At 42.2% G+C, this 12,986-nt stretch overlaps 1 protein-coding gene across 1 annotated transcript; it reads left to right on the forward strand.

The window, feature by feature from the left end:
• Positions 1–610: 610 nt before the first annotated feature.
• DYNLT3 (dynein light chain Tctex-type 3) lies at positions 611–7,995 on the forward strand. Its single transcript, XM_058861293.1, has 5 exons — positions 611–760; positions 1,716–1,757; positions 3,586–3,709; positions 4,636–4,713; positions 5,795–7,995. Exons 1-5 carry the CDS (start codon positions 731–733, stop codon positions 5,869–5,871), a joined length of 351 nt encoding a protein of 116 aa, XP_058717276.1. The 5' UTR covers positions 611–730; the 3' UTR covers positions 5,872–7,995.
• Positions 7,996–12,986: the final 4,991 nt, after the last annotated feature.

Here is a 12,986-nt window from a genome sequence, read left to right on the forward strand (position 1 = left end):
TCCTTTAGGATCTCTTCAGGGACTGGAAGGTCTCCCCAAAGTCTTCTCCTCTCCAGGCTGAACAATCCCAATTCTCTCATCCTTTCCTCCATCCCTCTGATCAACTTGGGGCCGCCTCTGGACCCGCTCCAACATATTCTAGTCCTTGCTGTGCTGGGGACCTTTCCGCTCCCCATGTCCCAGTCCTTGCTGTGCTGTGGACCTCTCCACTCCTTCCCTTCCCGGCTGGGCAGGGCCTCTCCCGGCCCCCGGGGGAGCCCTGCCCGGCCCTACCCGGCCCCGCCCGCCCCCGCCCGGCCCTGCCCGGGCCTGCTCTGCCCGCCCCGCCCCGCCCCGCCCGGCCCTGCCTGGCCCAGCCCTGCCCCGCCCGGCTCTGCCCTGCCCTGCTCCTGCCCTGCCCTGCCCGGATCTACCCGGCCCCGCCCGCCCCCGCCCGGCCCTGCCCGGGCCTGCCCCGTCCGGCTCTGCCCGCCCGGCCCGGCCCGGCCCAACCCTGCCCGCCCCGCCCGGCCCAGCCCTGCCCTGCCCGGCCCCGCCCGGCTCTGCCCGCCCGGCCCAGCCCTGCCCTGCCCGGCCCCGCCCGGCTCTGCCCGCTCGGCCCAGCCCTGCCCGCCCCGCCCGCCCCCGCCCGGTCCAGCCCTGCCCGGGCCTGCCCGCCCGGCGGAGGCGGAGCCGCGCAGGACTCTCCGCAGCCGCCGCTGCCGGAGCCGCCGCCGCCCGTGCCGGGGCCATGGAGGAGTTTCACCCCCACAACGATGAGGTAGGGCCGCCGCCTCGCCCGGCGCTGTGCCCGGGCCCGAGCGGCGCTGGCCGGGGCGGGCCGGGGCCGCGGGCTGGATGTTCCCTCCGGGAAGGAGCCGCGGCGCGGGCGCTGCCGTGGGGCTGTGAGACCGCGGCCATTTTTCCTGGGAAAAACCCGGTTTCCCTGGGAAAATCCCCAGAAGTGCCAGGCCCGGTCAGTGCCGGGGCTGGTCCTGCCTGCTCGAGCCGAGGAGCCGACCCTTCCCCGGGCGCCGCCTCAGGGCTCTGGGCACCAGTTTCCATTTAAAAATAAACCAAAACTCCAAGCAACTTAAACATTAATGCCCTTGAGCTCTTCTGCCCTTGCCTGTTTGGAGCTCAGGGCTGTGAAGAGGCGGATGGCACAAGGGAACGTTCTGTGACTCCTTTGTGAGCCAAGCCAAGTGCCCGTGAGCAGGAAGGAGTAGAAAATAGGAGGAATTAGAACCTACAAGCTTTTCCTGCGCTCGAGAAAGGTATTTGGGTAAGGTAATGACTGTGCAAACCAGTCTTTCAGATATTAGGCTTGCAAAACCGTGTGTTGCCCTTGGGAAGCAAGGTGTAACCTGTGGGTTAGCAAGTTTGTGACTCCAGTAAAAACAGAGCTTAAGACCTAGATGGAAAAGTTTGTCGTTTAATTTTTCCTGGAGTATATTCCAAGCATGAACATAGTGGAATTTAATCTTTACAGGAAGTGTAAAGTGAACCTGTTTCAAAGTTCACTGAGATCTGAGCTTTTTGGCCCCACTCAAACATCACTAGAAAAGCAATGCTAAATAACAAATGTATGGAGCTGAGGAAAAGAAGTAAGATTTTAAAATTATAGTAACAGACTATAATACAAATAAGTAGACACGAGGCCTGATCATTACCTGTTCCTTAAACTATAATTTGTTTACTTTTCTGAAAGAAATAATAATTCACTTCTATTGCAGATGATCTTCAATGCTGATGAGGCCCACAACATTGTTAAGGAGGTAGGTTTTAGCTAACAACTGTATTTCAAAGAAATTCTTTACCATACCTTGCACAGTAGTGAAAGCAATTATTTTCCTTGACCATCCCAGATAAATATAAAATTATTTATATTAAAATATAAAATAGAATTAGTATTTATATAAAGACAGAGTTTAACTTGGACCTGCTTTAAGCTTCATCTAGTTGCTGTCTTCAAGTACCTCAAGAGGAGAAGGTAGATGAGAGGGGAGCCAGATTTGCAGTAGAAAGAGTCAGGGTGACAGTCACAAGCTTCAAGGGAAATTCACTCCAATTTATTTTTTCCCTTTATCCAGCTAGAGAGAAGCTAATCACTGGAGAGGTTTCAGGAACAGCTTGCAGAGTCTCCATCCTTTGAGATTTTTAAAACTTGACTGGACAAGGCCTTGAGCACTGTTATCAGACTTGGAAGTTAGGCTTGGCATGTATGGGAGGTTGCACTCTGTGAGCTCCTTGTTCTAGCTTTTAAAATACATTTCTTGCAGAGAAAGAGCAGGATGAAAGTGAGTAGCCTGATAGTTTAAATTAAATATCTAATAACTAGAAAGTGATTAATGAGGAGCCTGTTGCTCACAGATGCTCTCAGGTTTTGCAGAGAGATAGTGTTTTGAGACAGGGGTTTCTAAAGAGTCTCTGCAGGTCCTTTCCCACCTGCACCTTTTGAAGCTGCTCCAGTACACAACAGCAAGCTCTTGGATGTTAGATAAACAACAGTTCAGCCCTTTATGTAACTGTCCCTGCCTTGTAAAGCCAATAGGGTGTGACCCCATCTCCAGAAGCTGGGAGTAAAGCCAAGCCTCTGCCTCTGACTGGGAGCTTAACCAGGGCCAAGGACTCCAGCTCTGGGTACATTTCTGGAAGGACCAGAATCCCTGAGGGGTCTTGTCCCTGTTCTGTCTTCTCTTGTGTTTTGTGACTGTTTGTTTCCACTGACTCCTTTGGCCAGCTTTGAACAGTGTGGTCAGAATTAACTGGGCTTTTCAAAATCTGGGGCACAGGTCTCTTACACAGCCTGTTAGTGGGGGATTAGTGCACGGGATACATCTTACTGAATCAGGAGAACACAGTTTTATTTCCCTTACCTTTTCCAGGTGTGTTTTTCTTAAGTGAATTCCTCAACTTTAAGAAGTATCTATCGGCACATAATTCTGAATTTCTCAGAAGCAGAGAATGCAATTTAAGAGTTACAGTTTGAGAGAAGGATTTTTGTTCAGTCATTTTAAGTTTAAGCATGTATTGGCCAACCTGTAGCTATGGAGAATGTCCAATTTTCAAGCAGTTCAGATGTTTCTTATGCTGCAAGATATGACCTTGAGCATCTTCCCCATCTTTTAAGCAGGCGTGTGCATTTCACTGTTGTCTATCTCTGAAGGTTTTGGAATTTTACTTATATGCTCTGAAAGGTTGGCCAGCCCAGACTGATATTATTGATTTGAGTAGTGCCATCCCCATTACAGCAGCTTCTGAAAGCCAAACTGGAGCTGGCAGTCATTAGGAACAGTGAGATGTGTTAGGATGTTCACTGGTAAATAGATCCATTCACTTGGTATCCAAAGTATATGGCAAAGGCCTTTCCTGCAAGAGATGTTTAGTCAGAGCCTCATTTTTATACCTGTAATGTTGTGGTAAATAACACTAAAATTGAATTTCCAAGAAGGGTAATTTACTTCCCATTCAGCAGCTGACACCTAATGAGCTGATTTAAAGTAACCTAACTACCAGAAAAAAATACCTCAGATTATGCAAAACATTTTATTATTCTACATTTTGAAGTATGTTTACTGTAGCTATTTTTCCCCTCTGTTCTAGTGCATAGAAAGTGTTTTGGGCAAGGCAGATTATAATCACAACAAAGTCAACCAATGGACTGCTGCTATAGTAGAACAGTCGCTGACCCATCTGGTGAAACTTGGGAAAACCTATAAGTACATTGGTAAGTACAAGCAGCTGTACTTGTAGCACAGGCAATCACAATAAATAATTGCTGAAAGATTATGGGGAATGTTATAAACAGAACAGAGCAGGTACCTGAACTCTTCTGTTACACACATTTTTAATAATACCTTTAGTAAAGCTGTGACAGTTTTACCTGGGCTGAGCATGCTGACAATATTTAACTCAGAAGATTACATGTTACATGTCTCCTGATTGTTAAGCAACCCCAAGACAATTATATCAACCTTTTAGCATCAGTTCAGGGAAAAATCACTATCTTTAATAAAATCTTCAATCAAATTAAGCCTCTAAATAGAAATATTTGGAAGACTTTAGTCCTGTATGCAGGGTCATGTCCCGTTATATTTATGTGTAAATGTGTGTCAGGAAAAGGGTAAATAAGAAAGTTTAACCCATTTTAGTCCTTTTATGGAGTGTTGATGTAATAGCAAGTGTTTGCACTCTGTTCTGTTTTGAAAGTCTTGACTCAGGTTGTCAGTGGTTTTATGACCATTGCAGGTCAGTCTAGAAAAGTTGCACATTACTGGAGTGTGGCTTCAGAGAGGGGTCAACAAGTATTTTTTGGAAACAACTCTTAAAAAGTGTGACTTCTGCTGTACCTGTGAGGACAGCACCTGCAATCCCATTCTGAGGGGCACAAGCCTTATCTAAGTGGTTTAAATAATCCTATTAGCCAGTGTTTTGTTGAAGCTGTTGTCCTCATGTGAGTAAAAATAATCATGAAATGAGTAACAGGTTCTTGAATAAAAATACTAGGGCCAAAGGGGTTGTCAAAAAAGGTTTTGTCTTAGCTGAATGCCATGTGCCAGCCCTTTGAAAATGTAATACAGGCTCGAGTTTGTAAATGCTGAATGATTCACCTCTTCTGCTTGAATTCCCTGGTTTTATGACTGTACCTTGCAGTTACCTGTGCAGTGATGCAGAGGAGTGGAGCTGGTCTCCACACAGCAAGCTCATGCTTCTGGGATACCACAACTGATGGTAAGTTTCCCCATCCAAACAGAAAATTTGTAATAAGAGAAATGTTACTTCTTGCTCAGTTGTAGTAGTTGGGTTGAACATTTTTGGAAATGGCTGTGGAAGCAGTAATTTTGAGGATGAGGTGCTTGTGTACAACCCCAGCAAAAATATTATCAGACAGTGCCAGCATTAAGAGCAGTTGCTTTGTAAATTTTGAGAAGCAGGAATAGAAAAGCCTTTCATTGTGAAACAAGAGTCAAAACATTTAATCATCTCAGCTGAAGAGGCAGAAAACATTGCTCACAGTAAATACATGTGGGTAGCCCTAAACATATCTGCCTGCTGTGAGGGGACAGCTACTTTGGAGGAGAAAAGAACTTACTGAAAAATAGAAATAGTTTGTCTTAGAGTATGTGTTTCAGCTGTGTTACTATCAGCCTGGCTTTGGATGCACTGTATTGCTTCAAAATTAGTTCCAAATAGATTTTTTCACAGGTTGAGAATATCACAGGGAAACAATATTTAAATAATTTGTTTTCTGTCACAGATTCAGCAAAGTCTTTCTAGAAGAGGGTGACAAGGTTTAAGTTTTAAACTGAGAGAGCCTCAAAAAGTCAACCAAGCTTAAAAAGAAATCATAATACAAAGTTAGGTAAACAGCTTAATCTTTATGTTTCTTTTGAAACAAAAAAAGCAAATCAAAGCTGATGAATCAAAGCATTGATACAACAGAAGAGGAAGAACAGAGAAAGTAAATGCACTGGAATATATTTGATCCAGTCCCTTTTCTGATTTCTTGTCTGTCATGCCAGTTTCAGTATGGGAATTTCAAGGATTTTGGCAAATCCAGCTTTTAAAGAAAGATTCGGGAGTGGTGCTTTCCTGTTAACTCTTAAGCTTACAAGGCGCACATTAGGTAGCAAACAGTGTATAAGTTAATGAAAATGTTTTGAGGATTTTAGGGTTTTTTTTACAGTCAAGCTGATGTACTACTATTTCCCTTAAATTAGAACTTAAATATTCATACTAATCTGTCACTTCAATAAGGTGACTATAGTAAAGACAATAGAATCTATTTTAATTTTGTAATAATCTCTTTTAGGAACCTGCACAGTGAGATGGGAAAACCGAACCATGAATTGCATTGTCAATGTGTTTGCTGTTGCTATTATCCTGTAGCTGAGTGGAAGAGAAAAGAAGCAACACCGAAGCCTTTAAAATAATAAATCATCCTAACATATGGCTAGATATTTCAAACTATTATTTGTTTCTGTATGAGGAGCATATAGAAGTTCTCTACAGAGAGCATACAGTCTAAGCCAGTTCTCATAGATTAGTTACCTGAAAGCTAGCAAAAGAAATTTAATATATATTAAATGTCTGTATCTATCTGAAGAGAAAATTTTTGTAATTTAAATATTTAGAAGTATGTTAATGAGAAGTTGACACAAAGATAGTAGAATTTATGTCAAAGCTAATATCAAAGATACTTTATTCCAGAGGAACAAAACACATCAAAGAAATGTCAAAGGGCAAGCAAGACCTCTCAGGATTATGGTGCCTTTGGGAACAAATTATGAACACAATTCAGAGTGGATATACTGTAAACAATACTGGTTCTCCATGCTTGATTAAACAGAGCAGACTTTCCCTTTGAATGCTGGTGCTTGTGAAATTGCATGAGCATCGCTTTTTGGTCAAGCATGAATGTTTACATGGACACTAAATCCAGGTAAGCTTTTCCCCTGGAGGCAGAGGAAGACCTTGCTGGGACAGAGGTGAAATATACCCAGTGCTAGCAGAATTCTAATTTGTCTTCAAATTAAGAGCATAATACTTGTTAGCAATTCAGGGAAACATGCTGGGGATCTGACACCAGCCCTTAATTCATCGTTTATAAATCTGAAAACATTCTGAAGGTACTTAAATTTGATTTTATTCCATGATTACAGAATTTGTGGCAAGCACTTTATTGATTCCTCATGCAGTAGCCAAGAGCTAGGACAATATGACTGCACCCATCCTCCAAGTAGGATTAAAGTGATCAGTGAAGGCACACACATTTCTAGAGGCTCTTGTTAGCTTTGAAAGCATTTATCAAAGTAACATATCTGTTCTTTATAAGAGTTTCTCTTACGTTCTCTAAGTCTAGGATTAGTCCTGCGAAATAAAGCAGTTAAGTTTTCAGCACTAAGAATTCCCCTCCTTTAAAGACTTATGCAAATTCTTAACTTTGCTCATCTGATGAGTCTTAACTTGAAATATTCCACGTGGAAGAAAAGCATTTGCACACCTGCAAGTATTTGCTGGATTGGGGCCTACATTTTTCTTGATAAATGCACAAATTATATGATTAAGAAATGTATCAATACCAAAAATGCCTAAATGATTGCTGCCACTAAGTGGCAGCTGCATTAAGTTGTTTTTTCAGATGCTGCTTAAGGATAGGATTTTTTGTTTATACTGTATGTCTTTGTAAGAGACTGGTAACAGCCTAACAGTGCTGTAGGGCTGTTTTGAACTTCAAGAAATTAATATTAAAGCGCTATTATGCAGTTCTGTTAGGTTTGGGTTGTTTTTCAGACAACTGACTATTAGTTATACTATTGAAACAAGTGTCCTGTGCAAAGAGCAAGCTAAAGAATATTTTACTGCTTAAATTGTGTATTTGTATAGCTAGTGTGACACTACAGAAGGAGCCCAGTGTATGTGTAGTTTACAGTACTGTTCAAAATATCATGCTTTGCAGACAAATAAAATCCTGCTTTTACTGAAGTGCAAGTAAATTTAATACTGCATTTGCCAAAGGCAAGTGTTGTGTGAAGATGTGTGTGTATGTTGTACTGACCTTCAAATGTAGATTAATAATTAAGCGTTATTTGGGTTAGGATAGAAATTTCTGAATTAGGTTCCAGCTAAGAGCCAAATTCTGGAACTGACAAAAATACATTAGTTAACTCATATTTGGGATTGTGCAATGTGAAAAGATATGTGGGGCAGCAGCTGAAAAAAGGTTTGGTATGATCAGTATGGTAAAAGAAATGGGAGAGTAGAAAAAGTGGTGGCTGTTGTGCCCCTGTCATAGGTATTGAGGTACAATGATCAGAAGAAATATTCACATAGCTTGTAAACTCATTTGGTATTTTTGCTTTACTTGAAAACCAGATGCACTGAGTAAGACTATCAGCTTAATGAGGCTTGGTAAAGGTCCTCCTGCAGAAGAACCTTAGAAAATACAGCTTAATTATATGACTGTTTCATTTTTCTTTCTACCAAAAAAAATAAAGTTTTGCCTTAGTTGTATTTTTGCTTTGTGTTCTTGATCAATATAAAAAGTATAAAAATATTCCTCTTCACTTGTCTACAATAGCGAGAACTTGGGAAATACACTGAGGATGCATTTTAGGGACAAGATCTTGTTGAAGTCCTTTTCCAAGCTTGGCCTAATTTCTTACACCTCTGTTTCTCACACCTCTGTTTCTCACACTTTTCCCCTATTGTGAATCTTGATGGTGCAAGTTAAGGCTTTTTTACTACAGAAAGATTATCATGAAACTCTGGGAAAAGTATTTTCATTCAGCATCATATCCTAGTAAATTTAACTTGTTTTCCATCTTTTCCCCATCCTCTGTGGGTACACAGAGCTACTTTTAACTCTCCTAACAAATGCTGAACGTTATTATCTGCTTTTCCAAGTAGTTCATTCCAAGGATAAATCTATGAATTGCAGATTATGAAAGCCCACATTTCACTGGTATTTTCTATCAATACATATTTTCTGTGTTGTGGCAATCAGGGGTTTGAGTTGGAACAGAAGGGTTTGTATTAAGGTCCAGCCCATGTCTAGGGAGCTGTGTGTTCCCATCTAGGATTTCATGATGAAAGACACCTGCTGCTCTTCCCACGCAGGTTTTGTTAATGTAAACAGAGAAGTGTGAAAGTAAGAGAGCAGATTTGTTACTTTCCTTCTTACTGCCTGCTGGGTGTCTGCCAGTGCCTCATTACCTTTCTGACGGCTGGGATCCCGTTACGCTCGATCTGTGCCACCAGTACCGAGTCTGGTGTGCTCAGTTCAGATTCATGCACTCTAAAGCACTCACAGAAGCCACTGAAATCCCAGGCCCTGTGGAGTTGGATGTGAATGCCAGCACACAGATATTTTAAACACAGCCTAAAAGGAACTATTAGCTCCTGGAAGCCTGTGTGCATCAGTTCAGTGGCTGCCATATAGAGACAGACAAGGTTTGTTCTAATACAGAGAGCAGTTCCTGTAATTAGCAATTCTTACCTGATTATTTGGGATGTGCCTTGCTGCCTCCTGTGCAGTCTGACCAGATAATTTTGTTCCCCTTTAATTTGGAGAGGGATTATTTAGCACAGTCATGGTGTTGATAAAAGCACAGAGCCACTCTTCACCCCCATCAGAATATCCTGTATGCTGCAGGACCTTCCCTGCTCAAAGCCAGCACCAGTTTGTCTCTCAGGGAGTATCAGCTCAGATTTATCCTGTAAATGCAGCAATAAACTCAGTTGTAGCATGGCTCCAAAGCTGTGCAGTCACATTTATATTGTGCTGCCTGTGAACTGCTCTGCCTGCTGGGTTTGTGCCAGGTAAAGGCTCTGTGGACATTGGTCATGTATGGAAAGGTTTCTCTCTCCCCCCTCCTCAAAGAAAGCTGCAGCCAAACACCACATGCCCACCCAGGGAGATTTTTCTATTTTGATGAATCTAAATCATTATTGAGTAACTGGAGGTTTTAGCTCCCATGTTCCACCAAGCATCTGTTTTCAGTCACAGGAAACATATGTGGCAGCAGCTGTATTTGTTACATAAAAGTTTTCTAAAAAGAAGCAAGGTCTTGCTAGAGTGACATCTGCAAACACCCCTGAAACTCCCATCCAACATCTGATCTAAAACAACTTGAAAAGGGGAATAAGAGTCACAGAAACACCTCCCTGGTCATCATGGTTTGTGTCAGGCACTTACCCTCATGCAAAGAAGCTGCTGGGGTGGCACAGCACAAGTACTTGAAGCAAAAGAGATGGAAGGGCAAGTTTTGTAGCGACACTAACATTCTAAAATTTTACAGTTTTACCGTATTGGTAAATTAATAACAGAGTTTGTAATCTGTGCTTATGAGGCTGCACAGCATAGCATTGACAGAGGTCAGTTTCAAAGCCAGCAAAATCCCCCATCCAGAGGGGAAGGTGGTGAGATGGACTTACCTGGCTCAGCTCCAACACATCCAAACTTCTTTCCAGTCAGCAGGTTCTCTTCCTCATAGGCCTATATTGGATGTAATTAAAATAATTTCTATACAGCACCTCCTAGAGTATGAAACATTATCATCCTAACTGCAAAACATCCACACATGTGTAATCACCTTAGGAAGAAATCAAATGTTCTCTGTTCTATGATTTTGTAGCATTAACTGAAATTTTTGAGGCATCCATTATTCAGTGTTTATTCACGTCTGGCTGGGTAAAATTAGAGGTTGGGAGAAAGGGGATGAGTGAAATTAAGCTCTTATTTGACAAAAAGTAGTATGATCTTTCTATGGAACTTTTATACACACACACACACATATATATATATATTTCTAAATGTGTTCATCCCTTTTTATTTATCCATATTCCTAATGATTTTGAGTCAGACTGAGACAATAATTTTCATTTAAAATTTAATCTCTTGTTTCTTATTTCCACTTTACCAATGTCTAGGTATCAAGACAAGGACTCCAACAGTGTTCATACAATCAAATATCCAAACAGAGATAATAAAATTAGCATTTAGATATTAGCCAGCAGAAGTGAGAGGGTGAGGTAACAGCAAGTTTGTGGCTGTCTTTACTGGTGCTCACAGCACTCTGCTCCAAGCAGTCATGATTTTATCCAACCTCTGTCAATAACTCTGGGAGTTTATTTTTTTTTCCTGTGGGAGCTTCTACAGCAGCTGTTGAAAGTGGTCTGGTCAAATCTCACAAGAATCTACTACAGGGTTTCAAGTGAGGTCATTTGTTAGTCTGAAATATATTCATGACTATGTAAGAACCTCACAGATGAATGCTGTAATAGCTGTATAGTGTTCATATGAGGTAAATGTTTTAGGAAATTAATCTTAAACAGTAGGCACAGTTGTAGCTGGGTGGTCTGATGATGTGAGCAAATTATAGTTGCCTATTTCATGGCACTCATTACAGGTCCTCTGAGTTGAAAGTAGTAGTTGAAATTATTTTTTTGTAGGGGAAAATCTTTGCAAAAGCTGGCTTTAGAAAGGAAAGAATTGAGAAGCTTTAATTCAAGGTTTATACCTGGATCAGCTGAGGCTTAGGGATCAGAGCTGAGAACTTCCAAGCTTATATCTTTGTAGTATTGCTTTGACATCATAAGCAACTTATGCAGTTGCCTTAGGGGGTGTGTGTCTGTCTGTGTAAAGTTTATGCTTTGTTTGAGTAACAGCTGGAAAATGCATGCTTTCCAGTTTGGTCTCCATGGGTTGCTCCACATGAAGCAAACCCAGACCTCTCTGAACAGGCAGTTCTGCTGCTGCTGGTTCCAGGGACAGCTACAGCGGGAGAGCAGTGGGCTGGGGTGGCTGGGGTGGGGCCAGCCAAGGAGGAAATGCCCTGCCTGCAGGCTTAGAAGTCATAGTTAAGGGAAGTAAGAGAAATTTGTTACACAACAGCCAGGGGCAGTTATGGCTGTGCCATTCCTCTTGAAACCCACGTTTTCTGTGAAGTTGTCTCAGCCTCCAGGAAACACAAAGCTGCCAAGTGCCTGTCTTTGCTGGCTGGCAGATACCCCACAGATGCTCTTCTTCTTTCCCCACTGGGAATTCCAAAGTGAGGGCCACAGCTGCAGCTGTGAGCTGGGTGTGACAGTCACCCACCCATCCTCTGACTTGGGCTGGTTTGGTATTATCTGTTGGGCCCAGTAAAAGTAAGTTTTTGTACTCATGCTTAACTACAGATATAACGTACTTTTTATATCAGCATTGCTACTATTTAAAATGCCTTCCCTTGAGAAGAGACCCAGGACTGGCATTCATGTGTTAGATCACAAGAGTTATGATATCTATTGATACTGAAGAGATATCAGTGATTTAAATAAAAAGATGGTGTTACCTATTGCCAGCCTCCATTCACCCACTGCAGCTGGGCAAGGGGCTGTACAATCTCCTAAATGCTTTCTCTTTTATAAGCCAAACTTGAAACTCAGAAAAGTGAAGCAGAGAGGCAGTATGAAGGGCCAAAGGAAACACCAACAGCTGAAACAGAAACTGAAGAAAAAATTTGGCTTCCAATTTACTTCTTATTTTCCACACTCCAACTCATAGAGCCAACCCTGACATGCATCTGAATTTACAAAACTTGGTCTCTAGTCCTCCCTTTTTTCAGTAATCTGTTTGCTCCCTCAGCTCCTGTTTCATTCACTTCTTTAGGAAAACAGATTAAACAAATAAACCTAACTTGGAAACTGATCTTAAGCATTGCTCAAAGTGTAGCCATTGGAATGTGTGTTTTTGGTTCTCCAGAACAGTAGTAGCACTAGCAGTAGTATTGTTATTCTCACAGTATTATTACTGTATCATCCAAAAGCACTGAATTTGGAACAATGCCCAGCTATGCTGGATGTTATTCAAACATAAAAGAAAATCCCAGCCACAGTCTCAAAGCCATTCAGTTTGACTGTGGAGAGAACACTGAAATGGATGGACCCAAGAAGTCCTAGGAACACAAAAGTAGTACCAGGCACTCCAAACCCAGCAGTCCTAGAAAGGAATTTGAGGGCAGCAGTTGTCTCAAGATGAGGACAGAGATGATGTCTCTGAGGAAGGTCATTGCTGAACATGCTGGTGCTGACTGTTGGGAGTAAAACAACTGAGGGGTGGGGACTTTCCTACCTAGAAACTTTACTCACAGCATTGAGAGTCACACCAAGCTAGAAGTCAGGCAGAAGAAAATTTAAGATGAAAATGGGAGAATCAACAACATTGTAAAATAATTTTTCAGGTATGCATGGAAGAGAAGAAAGTTTGGAAGTTGTATTAGCAAGGAATTTTTACTATTAGATTTTTACAAGATGACAATGTTCTTGAGTTGGGTGGAGAGCAAGAGACCAAGGTGAGATGTTCCCTTTGTAGCATGTGTGACATTTACAAGGTATGCAAAGTCCTGGGCAACCTTTCCCATAGACACCTTCCTCAGCAGGGTCAAACACCTGCTTGGCATGCAAGGCAGCTCTTTGCCAGCATGCCCTGCCAGTATTTTCTCTGCTGATACCATTCCTTACCC

Source organism: Poecile atricapillus, chromosome 1 (assembly GCF_030490865.1).
Source record: "Poecile atricapillus isolate bPoeAtr1 chromosome 1, bPoeAtr1.hap1, whole genome shotgun sequence".
Taxonomy (NCBI): domain Eukaryota; kingdom Metazoa; phylum Chordata; class Aves; order Passeriformes; family Paridae; genus Poecile; species Poecile atricapillus.

What these genes read in the sequence shown, in the direction of transcription:
- DYNLT3 (XM_058861293.1), top strand. Translation starts at nt 731, where the DNA reads ATGGAGGAGTTTCACCCCCACAACGATGAG. An exon ending in TTCACCCCCACAACGATGAG is followed by an intron (nt 761 to 1,715) that starts GTAGGGCCGCCG and finishes CTTCTATTGCAG; the next exon opens with ATGATCTTCAATGCTGATGA. An exon ending in CTGGGATACCACAACTGATG is followed by an intron (nt 4,714 to 5,794) that starts GTAAGTTTCCCC and finishes AATCTCTTTTAG; the next exon opens with GAACCTGCACAGTGAGATGG.